Source organism: Erythrolamprus reginae, chromosome 1 (genome assembly GCF_031021105.1).
Source record: "Erythrolamprus reginae isolate rEryReg1 chromosome 1, rEryReg1.hap1, whole genome shotgun sequence".
Classification (NCBI taxonomy): Eukaryota; Metazoa; Chordata; class Lepidosauria; order Squamata; family Dipsadidae; genus Erythrolamprus; species Erythrolamprus reginae.
Window position 1 is genome coordinate 4,817,083 of NC_091950.1, and position 17,118 is coordinate 4,834,200.

At 44.3% G+C, this 17,118-nt stretch overlaps 1 protein-coding gene across 1 annotated transcript; it reads left to right on the forward strand.

Annotated features, from left to right (window-relative positions):
• Positions 1-3,440: 3,440 nt before the first annotated feature.
• PRR22 (proline rich 22) lies at positions 3,441-12,178 on the forward strand. Its single transcript, XM_070731956.1, has 3 exons — positions 3,441-3,570; positions 5,986-6,042; positions 11,034-12,178. Exons 1-3 carry the CDS (start codon positions 3,441-3,443, stop codon positions 12,176-12,178), a joined length of 1,332 nt encoding a protein of 443 aa, XP_070588057.1.
• Positions 12,179-17,118: the final 4,940 nt, after the last annotated feature.

Sequence of the window (17,118 nt, forward strand, 5' to 3'; positions counted from 1 at the left end):
AGCAGACATGGTTGGTCAATCCACAGGAACTGAATTGAAACATGCCTGGGATAAACATATATCCAGGAAAGACTTAATGAACTCAATCTGTAGAGTCTGGAGGACAGAAGGAAAAGGGGGGACATGATCGAAACATTTAAATATGTTAAAGGGTTAAATAAGGTCCAGGAGGGAAGTGTTTTTAATAGGAAAGTGAACACAAGAACAAGGGGACACAATCTGAAGTTAGTTGGAGGAAAGATCAAAGGCAACGTGAGAAAATATTATTTGACTGAAAGAGTAGTAGATGCTTGGAACAAACTTCCAGCAGACGTGGTTGGTCAATCCACAGTCACTGAATTTAAACATGCCTGGGATAAACATAGATCCATCCTAAGATAAAATACAAGAAATAGTATAAGGGCAGACTAGATGGACCATGAGGTCTTTTTCTGCCATCAATCTTCTATGTTTCTATGTTCCCAGCTCTTACCTTTCAAGCTCTTTCATTGTTACTCTCTGCAAAGAAGAATGTTTTCCAAGCCCTAAGTCTTTGCAGGGTTTTCAGAGTATAAGATGCAGCCAAATTATTAGCCTCTTCCAGGGAAGAAAAAGGTCTGTCTTATACAGTACACCGAAAAATGTACTATGAAGAGAAAGGCTGCTGCCCCATTATATAAACCGAGAGCAAACCCCACACTTTCTATCACCAGTGATGCTGTTACCTAGTTGGGTAATGAAAAGTCTGCAACGAAACCCCCAAGCTCAAGGAATGAACAGAAAGAGAAACCCAGATAAACAAGAATACTGGACAAATAATCAAGCAACGTCCTAATCAATGAAGCACCAAAGAAAAACAAACAAACATTCCTCCACCAACACAGACAGGGCAAGCCACACCTATTAACAGAGAGCAAACCCCACACCTCCTATTAACACTGATGGTGTTGCCTACTTGGGTAATGAAACATCTGCAGGAAAACCCCAATTTAATTTAATTCAATTTAATTTATTTATAAGCTGCCCAACTCCTCCTGGACTCTGGGTGGCATACAACAACTTAAAACAATATACTGTATTTTCCGGAGTATAAGACTCACAATTTTTCCTTCCTAAAAGAGGCTGATAATTTGGGTGCATCTCATACTCTGAATGTAGCTCCCGCCCCCGCCCTAATTAGATGTTAACGGTCTCCACAGCACTTACCTTGCAGGCTCTTTCATTGTTTCTCTCTGCGAATAATGTTTTCCAAGCCCTAAGTCTTTGCAGAATTTTTTTTCATTGCTCTAACTTGCTCCAAATAAGTTTCTTTCCAGCCCTAACCAGGTACTAACAATGTTCCCAGCTCTTACCGGTTTGCAAGCTCTTTCATTGTTACTCTCTGCAAAGAATGTTTTCCAAACTCTGTCTTTGTAGGGGTTTCCCCCCCATTGCTTTACTTGTTCCAAATGTTTCTTTCCAACCCTAAGCAGGTACTAACAATGTTCCCAGCTCTTGCCGGCTTGCAAGCTCTTTCATTGTTACTCTCTCTGAATAAAGTTTTTAAAAAGCCTTTAACCAGGGGATAAAATAATGTGCTGGCTAAGGACGCTAGCCAGATGAGTACCCGGTAAGCAGATTCTTTTCCCCATTTTGCTCCCCAAAAACTAATGCGTGCCTTATACTCCAGTGCATCTTATACTCTGAAAAATATGGTAATAACAATTTAACACACACACACACCAAAATAAAGCATTCATATCTGTTTAGCCGAAGCTAGGTGGTAGAACTCATAGGCCCTAGGCCTGCCGGCAAAACCAAGTTTGCACGGCCTTCCGGAAGGCCAGGAGGGTGGGGATAGCGCGGATCTCTGTTGGCAGTTGGTTCCAGAGAGCTGGAACTGCCACAGAGAAGGCTCTTCCACATGGGCCCACCAACCAACGTTGTCTGGTCGACAGGGCCTGGAGGAGGCCGACCCTGTGGCCCCTAATCGGTTGCTGGGAGGTATGTGGCAGAAGACAGTCCCGTAAGTAGTCTGGCCCTGAGACATGTAGGGCTTTAAAGGTGATAAGCAACACCTGGAATTGCATCTGGAGACCAATTGGGAGCCAGTGAAGCTCGTGGAGTGTTGGTGTGATGTGGGTGTACCTAGGCAAATCCACAACAGCTCACATGGCTGCGTTCTGGACCCGTTGTAGTCTCCAAACGCTTTTCAAGGGTAGCCCCATGTAGAGGGCGTTGCAGTAGTCGAGGCGCGAGATGATATGGGCATGAGTGATGGTGAGCAGAGACTCCTGATCCAAGTAGGATCGCAACTGGTGCACCAGGTGGACCTGTGCAAAAGCCCCCCTAGCCACAGCTGAGAGATGTTGTTCCAGTCTCAGCTGCGGATCTAGGAGGACGCCCAGATTGCGGACCCGTTCTGAGAGGGTTAATATCCCCCTCAAGCTAAGGATGGACGGATGAAATAGTTCTTCAGAGGCAACGCCCACAGCCACTCCATCTTGTCGGGGTTGAGCTTGAGCCTGTTAACTCCCCTCCAGACCCTCACAGCCTAAAGGCACCGGCACATCACCTCCACCGCTTCAATGAATTGATACAGGGTGGAGATGTAAAGTTGACTATCATCAGCGAATTGCTGGTACCTCACCCCATGTTGCCAGATCATCTCACCCAGCGGTTTCATGTAGATGTTAAATAGGAGAGGAGAGGGGACCGACCCCTGAGGAACCCCACAGAGGAGGGGCCTAAGGGTAGACCTCTGTCCCCCCACCCCAAGACCGTCTGCAACCAATCGGAGAGATAAGCGGAGAAGCCCTACAACACGGCGCCTCCTACTTCCATCCCCTCCAGTCCTCTGCAAGCCCAGAACCCAACAAGGACGCCTATAAAGATGCCACTGATTGAAAGGGCAACACATTCAAAAAACAAGACCCAGAGTCCCATGGGGATTGGGCTCCCTCCCTGGAGACCCCTCTCTGGAGACCCAGAAAGGGCCGGCCCATGGACCGACTCTAACTGTCACACCAGAGCTTCGAGTAGATGGCCAGGGCGGTCATCTTGTCTTTTTTGGACTGTCCCTGCAGGTTTCATGGATGTGGGGAGGGGGATACACCTCAGATTTGGGGGGCGTACTCTTGATTCTTCCCTTCCGTAGACTCTTGGAACATCTGAAGGAGGACAATGGGTGCTCTGGACCTTCTGCCCATACCCCTGAGTCCCTTTGCCCCACCTTGGTTCTTTCAATAACTTTTTTGGGGGGCCCTTCTGCCCCCCCCCAGCCCCTTCCTCTCTCCCCCACCCACCCATCTGCCCCACAGGGGTCAAGGGATGCAGAACCTTAAAGGACCCACCTGGAACCCGTTCCTGAGTAACCATGCAAACAGAAGAAGGGAGCCATGGCAACGGACTCCAGGAAGCCACGCCCCTCCCTCCACGGGGGTCCAGATGGGAAGACGGGTCCTTCAGCCCCCAGAAGGAGCATGCAGCAGCCCAAAGTCTTCTATCCCCAGCACGAGACCTACACCTCTCGACCCTTAGAGCGACCTGACGGGCAGCAGCACAACCGAGGCTTCCCGGCGTTTGTCTTGCCCGAAAACCTTGCCTCTGTAGGTAGGCATCCCTTCCTCGACCCATAGCTGGAGTGACAGCCCTGGGGAGGGCTCGTCTGTGCCTTCCTTGGCTTGGACCCTCTTCTAGGAGGGCTCCAGGCCCCATTGCAACTTCCTGGACCCACCGGACTTGACCGAGGTCCCCCTGGAGCCCTCAGCTGCTGCCCTGACGAAAGGAATGAATCTGTTTTATGGGTTAATCCCCCTCCTGGGTTCATTCTCAATGGGGCCTCCTTGCTTTCCTGCCCTCCTTGAAGAGGCAGGGGTGCAACCCCTTTCTTTCACTGCTTGGACCCCATTTTTTAACCCAATTGGCCCACTATTATAATAATAATTAATAATAATTTATTAAACTTGTATGCCGCCCCTCTCCGAAGACTCGGGGCGGCTCAAAACAATTATAATGCTTTAATTTAAGTTTGGGTTGTAAGCGAAGGTTGCAAGTGCTATTCCAAATTGCTCACCCCACTTAAGGTCTTGGTAAGGCCACACTTGGAATCCTGCATTCAGTTTTAGTCGCCACAATGCAAAAATGATGTTGAGACTCTAGAAAAAGTGCAGAGAAGAGCAACAAAGGTGATTAGGGGACTGGAGGCTAAAACATAGGAAGAATGGTTGCAGGAACTGGGCATGGCTAGTTTAATGAAAAGAAGGACCAGGGGAGACAGGATAGCAGTGTTCCAGTATCTCAGGGGTTGCCACAAAGAAGAGGGAGTCAACCTATTCTCCAAAGCACCTGAAGTTAGAACAAGAAGCAATGGGTGGAAACTAAACAAGGAGAGAAGCAACTTAGAACTAAGGAGGAATTTCCTGACAATCAGACTGGTTGATCAGTGGAACAGAGGTTGCTTCCAGAAGCTGTGAATAAGGGTCATTTATTAATTATCATAAATTTAAATGACTTTAAATAAATTTAAATACGTAACTTTGAATGTTAATTCAAACAGACTAAGGACCTGCAGAGCCAAACTAACGGGGCGGAAATTCCTACCATAACATTCCTTGGCAACATTGGGCAATGAACTCCTTGCTGAACCAGGTGGAGGTACCACCTTCACCTGGATCAAACCACGCCCCTTCGTCGTGTGGGAGGAATTCACCCTCCAATCCCCGGGGGAGATTGGATCCGGTGATTCCCAACACTGGAAGTATTTAAGCAGATGTTGGATAACCATCTGTCTGAAGTTGTGTCAGGGTTTCCTGCCTAAGCAGGGGGTTGGACTAGAAGACCTCCAAGGTCCCTTCCAACTCTGCTATTATTATTATTATTATTATTATTATTATTATTATTATTATTATTATTATTATTACTTTGAGAACAATTGGGGGAAAAAACAAGGAACAGAAGGCTACATCAACTGAAGGTTTCTCACCCCTGCAGAAGTTTGCAAGAAGTTTTGTGTCTCCTTCCAAGTCTCATTTTTTGGAAGGGTGGAAAAGAGGTGGTAGGAAACCATCTACATCCTGGGGGAAGGGGCATCTTAAACCACCACTACCACCACTCTCACCTACAAAAAGATATTGATAAAATTGAACAGGTCCAAAGACGGGCTACAAGAATGGTGGAAGGTCTTAAGCATAAAAGGTATCAGGAAAGACTTTATGAACTCCATCTGTAGAGTCTGGAGGACAGAAGGAAAAGGGGGGACATGATCGAAACATTTAAATATGTTAAAGGGTTAAATAAGGTTCAGGAGGGAAGTGTTTTTAATAGGAAAGTGAACACAAGAACAAGGGGACACAATCTAAGGTTAGTTGGGGTAAAGATCAGAAGCAACGTGAGAAAATATTAGATTAGATATTAGATATCAGATTAAATAAATATTAGGGTGGTAGATTTGCACCATTGCTGCCAAGAAAGTATCCATCTGGACCCTTTGCTCTCAACATTGACCCCTCTTCAAATCCCCTGGTGGGATGCAGGGTTTGGGCGGTGTTTTAAGATGCCCCTTTATCCAGGAGGTCGTTGGTTTCCTATCACGCCTCTTCCACCCTCCTAAAATTTGAGTCTTGGCAGGAGACACAAAAGTTCTTGCAAACTTCTGCAGGGGTGAGAAACCTTCAGCTGATGTAGCCTTCAGTTCCATCTTTTTCTTCCAGTTGTTCTCAAAGTGGGGTGGCCAATTTGAAGTAGCATTTACAACGTTCGTTTACAACCCAAACTTAAATGAAACCGTTATAATAGGAGGCCAGCGGTGTCAAAAATGAACTTCAGAAGGCCTGGTCGAGCTAAACCAGGATTCGCCACCCCTAAATGCTTCCAGGTACACTTAACATCCGAAACTTACACTGCTTAAAATGGGAGTCCAGGGTTTTAAAAACTCAACCAGAAGCGGTAAACGAGGGGAAGCCACCAATCCTGGCTTAATCGAAGGAACCCGGAAAGTGGCTGAACCGTCTTGTGTTGTCGTTACAGGAACGCCCAGTTTGTACCACCCGCCCAGTCAAGATCTATGCGCAGCACCCCCGGCAGGTAAATCTGACAGTCTCAAAATGGGTGAACAGTGCAGTCAGGCGGTAGGGAAAGCAAGTAGGAGGCTTGGCTGCATAGCTAGAGGTATAACAAGCAGGAAGAGGGAGATTGTGATCCCACTGTATAGAGCGCTGGTGAGACCACATTTGGAATAATACTGTGTTCAGTTCTGGAGACCTCACCTACAAAAAGATATTGACAAAATTGAACGGGTCCAAAGACGGGCTACAAGAATGGTGGAAGGTCTTAAGCATAAAACGTATCAGGAAAGACTTAAAACCCTGCTGTTCTGTTCGGGTCGTATGCGACCTGAAGCCAAGTTTGAGTCCCTGTAAAAAAATTTCCCTGCATATCTGAAACTTGAAATTTCATGACTTTTCATCATTTCAGGGGTTCTCTCTATGAGAATTTTTTTTGGGGGGTGGGGGGCTTAGTTTTTGCTGGGCAAAAAAAGTTACAAATCTTCTGTTCGGGTCACATACGACCCGGACCGAAAACTCTTCATTTGAAGTGCTTATGTTTGGTCAATTTGAAAACCTTTTTCACTTGGAAAGTAGTCTGAACATTTCTGCACACAATGATATGAAAATTGAAATGAAAAAAGTAAATCTTATTGGTTTATTTTGCGGATATAATGCATGCCCCCCCCCCCGTTTTTGTGAATTTTTTTCAATTTATGGATAGTTTTGCTTGCAAAATCCATTCTATTTTACTAAAGTTGGTGTGGGATTGGTAGCTTGAACATTTCTAAATATAAGAAAAATATAAAGGAACTGAAAAAAATGAATCCTATTGGTTTTTTAACATCAGAAATAAGCCCCTTCCCCTCGGCTGCTTGCATCCATTTTCACTTTTTATTTTTTTATGCTCCAAATCCGAAATATTCTTTAAAATCTTAGGCATTCATTTACTCAATTTAACAATGCTGATCATCAAAAAATATTTTTGGGGTGGTGGCTAATTGTTTTCTGGGCAAAAAAAAATCATCACTACGAGTCTGTTTCTGTTCGTATATGACCGGACCAAAAATATTTTTTTTAGGTACTTGAATTTGATCTTTTTGAAAACTTTTTCAACTGGAAAACTAGTTTGAACATTTATGAACATAATGATATGAAAATTGAACTGGAAAAATTGAGACTTATATTTTTATTTTGATCAAAAAGCCCCTCCCCCCATCCTTTCTGAATGTTGTGTCAATTTCTATTTTTTAAGGCTACAAATCCCTAAGGAATTTCCCCCCAAAAGGTTTGATATACTAAATTGAACAGTCCTGAACATAAGAAAAATATAAATGAACTGAAAAAAATGGTTCTTATTGGTTTATTTTTGCCACAAAAGGGCCACCCCCCCTCGGCCTTGCTGTGTGCCATTATTGTCACTTTTTATACATATTTGGCTAGAAATATTTGGAATATCCTTTTGAAACAATCCTGAACATAAGAAAAATAGAAATGAACTGAAAAAAATGATTCTTATTGGTTTATTTTTGAATATAAAACCATGTTGTCTTATACTCGAGTTATAAGCCGACTCGAGTATAAGCCTATTTGAGTATAAGCATGGGGGCCCATTTATGTGCAAAATAAACCAATATGCATCAATTTTTCCAGTTCAATTTTCATATCATTATGTTCAGAAATGTTCAAGCTACCAATCCCACACCAACTTTAGTAAAATAGAATGGATTTTGCAAGCAAAACTATCCATAAATTGAAAAAAATTCACAAAAATGGAGGGGCCGTGCATTATATCCGCAAAATAAACCAATAAGATTTACTTTTTTCATTTCAATTTTCATATCATTGTGTGCAGAAATGTTCAGACTACTTTCCAAGTGAAAAAAGTTTTCAAATTGACCAAACATAAGCACTTCAAATGAAGAGTTTTCGGTCCGGGTCGTATGTGACCCGAACAGAAGACATGCAACTTTTTTCGAACAGAACAGCAGGGTTTTAATGAACTCAATCTGTAGAGTCTGGAGGACAGAAGGGAAAGGTGGGACATGATTGAAACATTTAAATATGTCAAAGGGTTAAATAAGGTCCAGGAGGGAAGTGTTTTTAATAGGAAAGTGAACACAAGAACAAGGGGACACAATCTGAAGTTAGTTGGGGGAAAGATCAAAAGCAACATGAGAAAATATTATTTTACTGAAAGAGTAGTAGATCCTTGGAACAAACTTCCAGCAGACGTGGTAGATAAATCCACAGTAACTGAATTTAAACATGCCTGGGATAAACATAGATCCATCCTAAGATAAAATACAGAAAATAGTATAAGGGCAGACTAGATGGACCATGAGGTCTTTTTTGCCGTCGGACTTCTATGTTTCTATGTTTTTGTGGTGCGTAGAAAGTGGCCATTGTGGTGGAGTGGTGTTTGTGCACCACAAGGAGACAGGTTACAAGCGGTGTGCCACAAGGGTCTGTTCTGGGTCCTATTCTTTTTAATATGTTTGTGAGTGACATAGGGGAAGGTTTGGTAGGGAAGGTTTGCCTATTTGCCGATGACTCTAAAGTGTGCAATAGGGTTGATATTCCTGGAGGGGTCTGTAATATGGTAAATGATTTAGCGTTACTAGATAAATGGTCAAAGCAATGGAAACTGCAGTTTAATGTTTCCAAATGTAAAATAATGCACTTGGGGAAAAGGAATCCTAAATCTAAGTATTGCATTGGCAGTTCTGTGTTAGCAAAAACTTCAGAAGAGAAGGATTTAGGGGGTAGTGATTTCTGACAGTCTCAAAATGGGTGAGCAGTGTGGTCGGGCAGTAGGAAAGGCAAGTAGGATGCTTGGCTGCATAGCTAGAGGTATAACAAGCAGGAAGAGGGAGATTGTGATCCCCTTATATAGAGCGCTGGTGAGACCACATTTGGAGTACTGTGTTCAGTTCTGGAGACCTCACCTACAAAAAGATATTGACAAAATTGAACGGGTCCAAAGACGGGCTACAAGAATGGTGGAAGGTCTGAAGTATAAAACGTATCAGGAAAGACTTAATGAACTCAATCTGTATAGTCTGGAAGACAGAAGGAAAATGGGGGACATGATCGAAACATTTAAATATGTTAAAGGGTTAAATAGGGTTCAGGAGGGAAGTGTTTTTAACAGGAAAGTGAACACAAGAACAAGGGGACACAATCTGAAGTTAGTTGGGGGAAAGATCAAAAGCAACATGAGAAAGTATTATTTTACTGAAAGAGTAGTAGATCCTTGGAACAAACTTCCAGCAGACGTGGTAGATAAATCCACAGTAACCGAATTTAAACATGCCTGGGATAAACATATATCCATTGTAAGATAAAATACAGGAAATAGTAAAAGGGCAGACTAGATGGACCATGGGGTCTTTTTCTGCCGTCAGTCTTCTATGTTTCTATGCTGGCTTGTCCCCTTTTTGTTTTTGCCCACCATCGTGGTTATCGTCTCATCTCCACAAAGTTTTCATCCACCGCAGTTGAAATCCACTGGCGCAACATTTTATGGGCTTTGTGGAGGGGGTGCATAAAAGCGACCATTATGGGATGGATACATCCATTCACAGAGCTTGCTGCCCACTATAACCCTCTCGGCCTAACCGTTTTTGGAGGCGGGTGTGAACAGTGAATAAAAGTAGATGTGATGAATGGGTGAGCAAAACCAAAAAAAGAGGAGGGGGAGGATGGAGGACAATAGTTACTAGTGTAAAATCCAGATGTGGAACCAGACGGGAGGAAAAGGAAATTGGAAAAGGAAATTTGTAAAAAAAAAAAAAAAAGTTATTTGCAGGAAAATGGAGAAAGTTGGACAGGAACTTTTTGGGGTCCTGAGGATGTGGGGGAGGGGTTGAATCACCCTCCCCATTTTGGAGACAGAGCTGTGCTCACCCCATCTCAGGGAAAACATCAGGATCATAAATGTTCCTCTAACGCACAAAATAAATGATGGATGTTGCAATTAACTCCCGCCACCTATCTATCCATCATCTTTCTTTCTTCTCTCTCTCTCTCTCTCTCTCTCTCTGTATCTATCTATCTATCTATCTATCTATCTATCTATCTATCTATCTATCTATCTATTTCTATTTATCTTCTATCTATCCATCCATCTATTTTCTATCTATCTATTATCTATCTATCTATCTATCTATCTATCTATCTATCTATCTATCTATCTATCTATCTATCTATCTATCTATCTATCTCTATCTAATCTATCATGCCGAGCTTCTCGTTAACAGCCCCCAGTGAAAGAGGAATGCAAAGTCAAACACACACATATGCAGGCCAGAAGAAATAAAAGTAGTTTATCTGAAACAGTGTTAAAAGCACACAGGTTTAAGCAGAGTCAAATTTCACTCATCCAGATAACAGAGAGGGAGGGAGGGAGAGATAGCGAGAGAGAGAGGGGGGGAGGGAGAGAAAGAGGGAGAGGGTGGGAGAGAGGGACAGAGGGAGGGAGAGAGAGAGGGAGAGAGGGAGGGAGAGAGGGAGGAAGATCAAGAGAGAGGGAGGGAGAGAGAGCAAGAGAGAGGGATGGGATGGAGAGAAAGTGAGAGAGGGAGGGAGAGAGAGAGGGAGGGAGAGAGAGGGAGGGAGAGAAAGAGAGAGAGCTCCCTGGCGTTGTGGGGAAAAGATTGCTGCTTCCAGTATAAAAAGCAGCTAAAAGCAGAAGACACAATCTCCTTTGCTCTCTTCCCTTGTCTTACGGTTTTTATGCTTTTCAAAAACGGGAAAGATAATAAATTGATAGAATTGCCGGACTGGGAAGCAATACACAAAAACAAACGTTGAGGTAAAAGTCAGTAGAGACTTTTCATTCCTCCGTCATCCGTTCCCCCCCTCCCCTTGTCAACTTTACCAAAGTTATAATCTGGTCATTTGGGACAATTCCCAACCAACGGCACTGCGCACTCCCAGTTGGGCTCAGGCCCCAGATCAGTCCTGTGGTTGTGCCCTCCTTTGACGGAGCTCCTCTGGTCATTCGTGACGTTTTGCCTCTCGTTGCAGGATTCCACATGGCGCCCTGCGGCTGCTTCTTCGACCCCCGGATCTACCGCATCGAATGGGCCACGGCCAACTTCGTCCAGCCCTCGGTGTACAAACTCCCTGGCGGGCCCAACCCTCAGAACTCGTACCTTCTGGACAACCAGAAGTATCTCAAGGGCTCGGTCCAGCCGCTGCCCTACGCCCCCTACCAGCCCGTGGCCAGCAACTCCACGTTCGCCGTGCCCTTCTTCAAACCCGAGGGGTCCCCCGCCAAGCTGACCGACCACGTGGGCTTCGTGGCCAACTTGAATCACGGACCCCCATTTGTGGAGATGCCCCGCCTGCCGGGCGAAAGCCTGATGCCCGTGGAAGAGCACAAACTCTTGGCGGTGGTCCCGAGTTCGAATCTTAAGGAGCAGCAGCATCACAGCCAGGTGGGGCCCTACCAGCCTCTCGACACCAGGCCCGGCTTGGCCTTCCCAGTCTTCAAGGGTTTCCCCGCAGAGGAAGCCACCGACTTCAAGGTCAGCGAGGTCCCTCTAGGGATGGGGGAGCCCCCACTGAGCCCCGGCGTCCACTCTGAAGAGCCAGTCCCCTGCGGGGGGATGGAACAGCTGGAGCCTTGCGTCAGTCTGGAGGGGGTTCTGCCCCGGGAGCCCCCCTTGCTGGAGGAGCCGGCCGAGGCCTTTCAGTTGCTGGACCAGGTCCCTCTGGAAGATGCCATGAAGCTGTTTGACTGCTCGCCCATCCATTCGGACACCGAGCCCCCCCTGGAGGAGCTGGGCATTGGGGGCCAGGCGGCCCCGCCAGGGGAGGCCCTGCAGGAGGGCGGCTGCTTCTCCGCCGAGGACTCGTCCAGTGACATCCGCTCCCTCAACTTGCCGGACGAGCTGCTCTCCTTCGACTACAGCGTGCCCGAGATCCTCAGCGCTGTGACCAGTTTGGATTACCTCTACGATGTGAACTCCTTCGGGGAGGAGCCCCCCTGGGAGAGCCGGCTGGGCTCCCCGATGCCCCTCCCGAGACTCCTCGGCTCTCCCGCCGGCCTGGACGAGAAGAGGAGGAACCTGGCCCCCAGCAACAGGGCCAGGAAGCCTGAACGGGCACCCATGCAGGGGGGCGACAGGGAGACTCCGGAGGGAAACTCTGCCCTGATGGCCCTCTGAGACGGGCAGGACCTGGACGTAGCTTTTGATCATAGAGAGAGTTGAATTCAGATGGTGCATTAAAAAACCCCAAAACCACGTATCCTGAAATGTAGCGACCCCTGCAATGCGTTATGACTCCTTTTCTGTATTCGGCCGTGTTCGGCTCCGCGGGAACCTGGTTGACCACTGGGAATTGTAGTTGTCTTGGAAGCCTGGAATTGTAGCTTTCTCCGAGGGCATCTAGCCCAAACCCTCCCCCCCTGGGTTGGTGCAGGGATCGAAATGGGAGTTTCCACGGAGGCCTCTGCGCACGGGGCCAATGGGACATTTTATCATTCAGGGGGATTTTGAAAGAATCTCAGGTGAACCATGACAGCCTTTCACCCACTAATGGCACAATAGAATAATAAGAATAGAACAGAACAGAACAGAATGTGAGAAAATAGAATAATAAGAATAGAATAGAAAGAATAGAATAGAATAGGAAAGAATAGGAAATAGAAGAAAATAGAATAGGAAAGAATAGATTAGAAGAAAACAGAATAATAAGAACAGAACAGAATATGAGAAAATAGAATAATAAGAATAGAAAGAATAGAACAAAATAGGAAAGAATAGGAAAGAATAGAAGAAAATAGAATAGGAAAGAATAGATTAGAAGAAAACAGAATAATAAGAATAGAATAGAATAGAATAATAATAATAGAATAGGAAAGAATAGAAGAAAATAGAATAGGAAAGAATAGGAATACAATTTATGCATGGTATGTTTGTGTGTATGTTTGGTTTTTAAATTAGGGTCTTTTAAATTATTTTATATATTAGATTTGTTATATGTTGTTTTACTATTGTTGTTAGCAGCCCCGAGTCTACGGAGAGGGGCGGCATACAAATCAAATAAATAAACAAATAAATAAATAAATAAATAAATAAACAAATAAACAAATAAATAAAAATAGAATAATAAGAATAGAATAGAATAGGAAAAAACAGAATAGAAGAAAATAGAATAATAAGAATAAAATAGAATAGAATAGAATGTATAGAACAGAATAGAATAGAACAATAACAATAGAGTAGAATAGAATAGAATAGAAAATAGAATAAGAATAGAATAGAATAGAAAATAGAATAATAAGAATAGAATAGAATAGAAAATAGAATAATAAGAATAGAATAGAATAGAAAGTAGAATAATAAGAATAGAATAGAATAGAAAGTAGAATAATAAGAATAGAATAGAACAATAGAATAGAACTGAACGGAACAGAACAGAATAGGAAAGAATGGAGTTGAGTAGAGTAGAATAATGGAATGAAGAATAGAATTCTTTATTGGCCAAGTGCAGATGTTCTTGACTGGCTGTGCTAGGCAGGGAGTTACACCCAGCCCAGCGGTTGGGGGGGGGTATTCAGTGGGGGAGAGCAGTGGCAGCGCCGTGCTTGATGATTTTAATAGTCTCGGCTTGTTTAATTTCCTGTTTGTCTGAAGTGAGCCACCCACGGATATTATTTCTTTCTTTCTTTCTTTCATTCATTCATTCATTCATTCATTCATTCATTCAAACTTTTCCTTTTAATGAGGTGAATACCGGGTGAGTGTGCCAGTAGGACACTTCTATTAAAGCGACCTTTGAGGAACTCAAGGGCCTCGGAATCTGACTTGCAATGGATTTACTACTTGGAACCCTGACACTGTCAAGCCGGTGCAGACGTGGGTGAGAAATTAATGGCTTAACACACTAAGGCCTGATGTTGATGGGGACTTGGGAAGAGGAATTTTCAGGAGGGAACAGATGCAGCCACAAAGCATTCTTTCGAGGGGTTCAAGGCCATCCTACGCCCACCCACCTGGGTGGAAGCGGAAGGAGGACCGGCCACGCTGGCACAATCTGAGTGGGCAACGTGACAAGTTTGTAGGTGGGAGAACAAAGGATGAGAACTTTCAACTGGGTTGAAAACTCAGAATTGGAAGTTTGACAAGTACTTTGACTGGGACTCTGATTTAGTTTGGATGCTACCTGGGACCTTGACGGACACATTCATTCATTAAAAGAAAAATCTTTTCTTTCTTTCGTTTCTTCTCTGTTCTTTCATTTGATGTGCCACCCATGTCAATAGCAGTAGCAGTTAGATCTACTGTATGTACCACAGTGCTTTTCCAGCCCTCTCTAAGCAGTTTACAGAGCCAGCATGTTGCCCCCAACAATCTGGGTCCTCATTTGACCCACCTCGGAAGGTTGGAAGGCCTTGAGCCGGTCAGGATCGAACTTCTGGCAGTTAGCAGTGAGATAGCCTGCAATACTCCATTCTCACTATTCCACCACCAGGAATCTTGCAAGAGAAAAGAAGGAAGAGAAAAGAAGGAAGAGAAAGAAAGAAAGAAAGAAAGAAAAAAAAGAGTGGAAAGGGAGGGAAGGAGGAAAGGAAAGAAAGAATGAAAAAGAAAGAGGAGGGTGACACGAAGGAGAGGAAAGGAGAGCAAAAGAGAAGGGGAAGAAGAGAAGGAGGGAGCAGGAGAGAAAGAAAAAACAGAGAAAAGGAAGAGAAAGAAGGAGAGAGTAGGGAAGGAAAGAGGAAGAAAAAGAAGGGAAGGAAGGAGAGATGGAGGAAAGGAGAGGGAGAGAGAACAGCACTAGCACTTAGACTTACATACCACTTTCCAGCCCTCTCTAAGTGATTTAGAGTCAGCCTTTTGCCCATAACAATCTGGGTCCTTCATTTACTGACCTGGGAAGGACGCAAGGTTGAGTCAACCTTGAACTGGTGAGAATCGAACTGTGGGCAGTTGGCAAAATTAGCAATACTGCATTCTAACCATTGCTCAATGTTGAGCGATTCTTTGGGCTCCTTAAATCTTTTAAATTATTATCTCAATTATGAAAACAAATGAACGAACGAATGAATGAATGCATCTAACCAATAAAATACACCAATATTTTGCAGGCTGCTTTGTTGCTGCATTCATAGCCCAGCTCGTAACTTTGGGGTCTTCAGTTAACTTGTGTAACTTCAGGGTGTCCAGGGGGAAAGCCTTTTGAAATTCCCTGATGTTTCCCTGTACCTTGCGATCTAGTTAAGGCACAGTCGTAGATGACATCATACCAAACAGCTAAGCCATGGAGAAATATCGGAAGTTGAGGAAGCAAGTTGTTGCCACAGTTGTGCTCATTTTTGCTTGACTCTGCCAGGCAGTGTGATCCGTTGCTTTTTTTAACTTGATTTTTCCCTGATTTTTAAACATTTTAATAGTTAGGTTTTTTATCCTGATTTATTAGAAACATAGAAACATAGAAGTCTGACGGCAGAAAAAGACCTCATGGTCCATCTAGTCTGCCCTTATACTATTTCCTGTATTTTTATCTTACAATGGATATATGTTTATCCCAGGCATCTTTAAATTCAGTTACTGTGGATTTACCAACCACGTCTGCTGGAAGTTTGTTCCAAGGATCTACTACTCTTTCAGTCAAATAATATTTTCTCATGTTGCTTTTGATCTTTCCCCCAACTAACTTCAGATTGTGTCCCCTTGTTCTCGTGTTCACTTTCCTATTAAAAACACTTCCCTCCTGAACCTTATTTAACCCTTTAACATATTTAAATGTTTCGATCATGTCCCCCCTTTTCCTTCTGTCCTCCAGACTCTACAGATTGAGTCCATTAAGTCTTTCCTGATACGTTTTATGCTTAAGACCTTCCACCATTCTTGTAGCCCGTCTTTGGACCCGTTCAATTTTTTCAATATCTTTTTGTAGGTGAGGTCTCCAGAACTGAACACAGTATTCCAAATGTGGTCTCACCAGCGCTGTATATAAGGGGATCACAATCTCCCTCTTTCTGCTTGTTATACCTCTAGCTATGCATCCAAGCATCCTACTTGCTTTTCCTACCGCCCAACCACACTGTGGGGTTATGGTTATTCTGTCGGGATGTGGTTATTCTGGGTTTTTTTTCACGAATTCCCTGATAATTCCCTGATATTTCCCAAATCGCCGATTTCCCTGATAATTCTGACTTCCCTGTTTTCCAGGTTTGCTGACAACCTGTTGCACACCTGCAATTGAAAGTTGTGTGCAGTTTGCAATTGTCCCAACTCGTAAACAGGGCAGCCGTTCTCCCAGGTTCACCCGGGCATGCTGAGGATTGTGGGGGAATCTGCAGAAAGATCCCGGCCCGAGAACGTGGGGAATTCTGGGAAGTTTGCTTGCAGGAAAGAGGATTTTGCCATTCTGACAACCAGAGTCCTTGACTTAAGACCTTTAGTGAGCCCAAAATTACTGTCAGCAAGCGAGGCACTTGGTTCAGTGGAGGAAGGCCCTGTTTTACGACCTTGTCTTGTTGTCGTTGTTATGGGAATCACTACAGTTGATCGGTTGGTTAATAACCCTTTTGTTAATTGAATTTGGCCTTCCCTGTTGACTTTGATTGGCAGGAGGTCGCAAGAGGGGAATCACTCTGGGACATTGCAACCAAGCTTTCTGAGACCACCCAAGAAAGGGACCTTGGGGATCTTTTGGTGGACAGCTCAATGAAGATGTCAACCCAGTGTGTAGCAGCAGTAAAAAAAAAAAAAGCAAATTCCACGCTTGGCCTCATTAGGAAGGGAATCGAAAATAAGTCAGTAAGTGTTGTGTTGCCTCTGTACAAATCGATGGTGAGACCACACTTGGAGTCCTGTGTACAGTTCTAGTCACCGCACCTCAAGAAGGATAGAATGGAACTGGAAAATGTGCAAAAAAGGACAACAAGAATGATGAAGGAAATGGAGCCCCTCCCTTAGGAAACCAGGTTGCAATGCCTTGGTCTCTTCAGCCTTGAAAGGCGGCGTTGAAGGGGGGACTCGATCAAAGTGTATAAAATCCTGCATGGGATAGAAAAGGTGGATAGAGAAAAATCCTTTTCTCCCTCACACAATACTAGGACGAGGGGGCCCTCCCTAAAGCTCATAGGTAAGAA

What these genes read in the sequence shown, in the direction of transcription:
- PRR22 (XM_070731956.1), top strand. Translation starts at nt 3,441, where the DNA reads ATGCAGCAGCCCAAAGTCTTCTATCCCCAGCACGAGACCTACACCTCT. An exon ending in CGAAAACCTTGCCTCTGTAG is followed by an intron (nt 3,571 to 5,985) that starts GTAGGCATCCCT and finishes TTGTCGTTACAG; the next exon opens with GAACGCCCAGTTTGTACCAC. An exon ending in ATGCGCAGCACCCCCGGCAG is followed by an intron (nt 6,043 to 11,033) that starts GTAAATCTGACA and finishes CTCTCGTTGCAG; the next exon opens with GATTCCACATGGCGCCCTGC.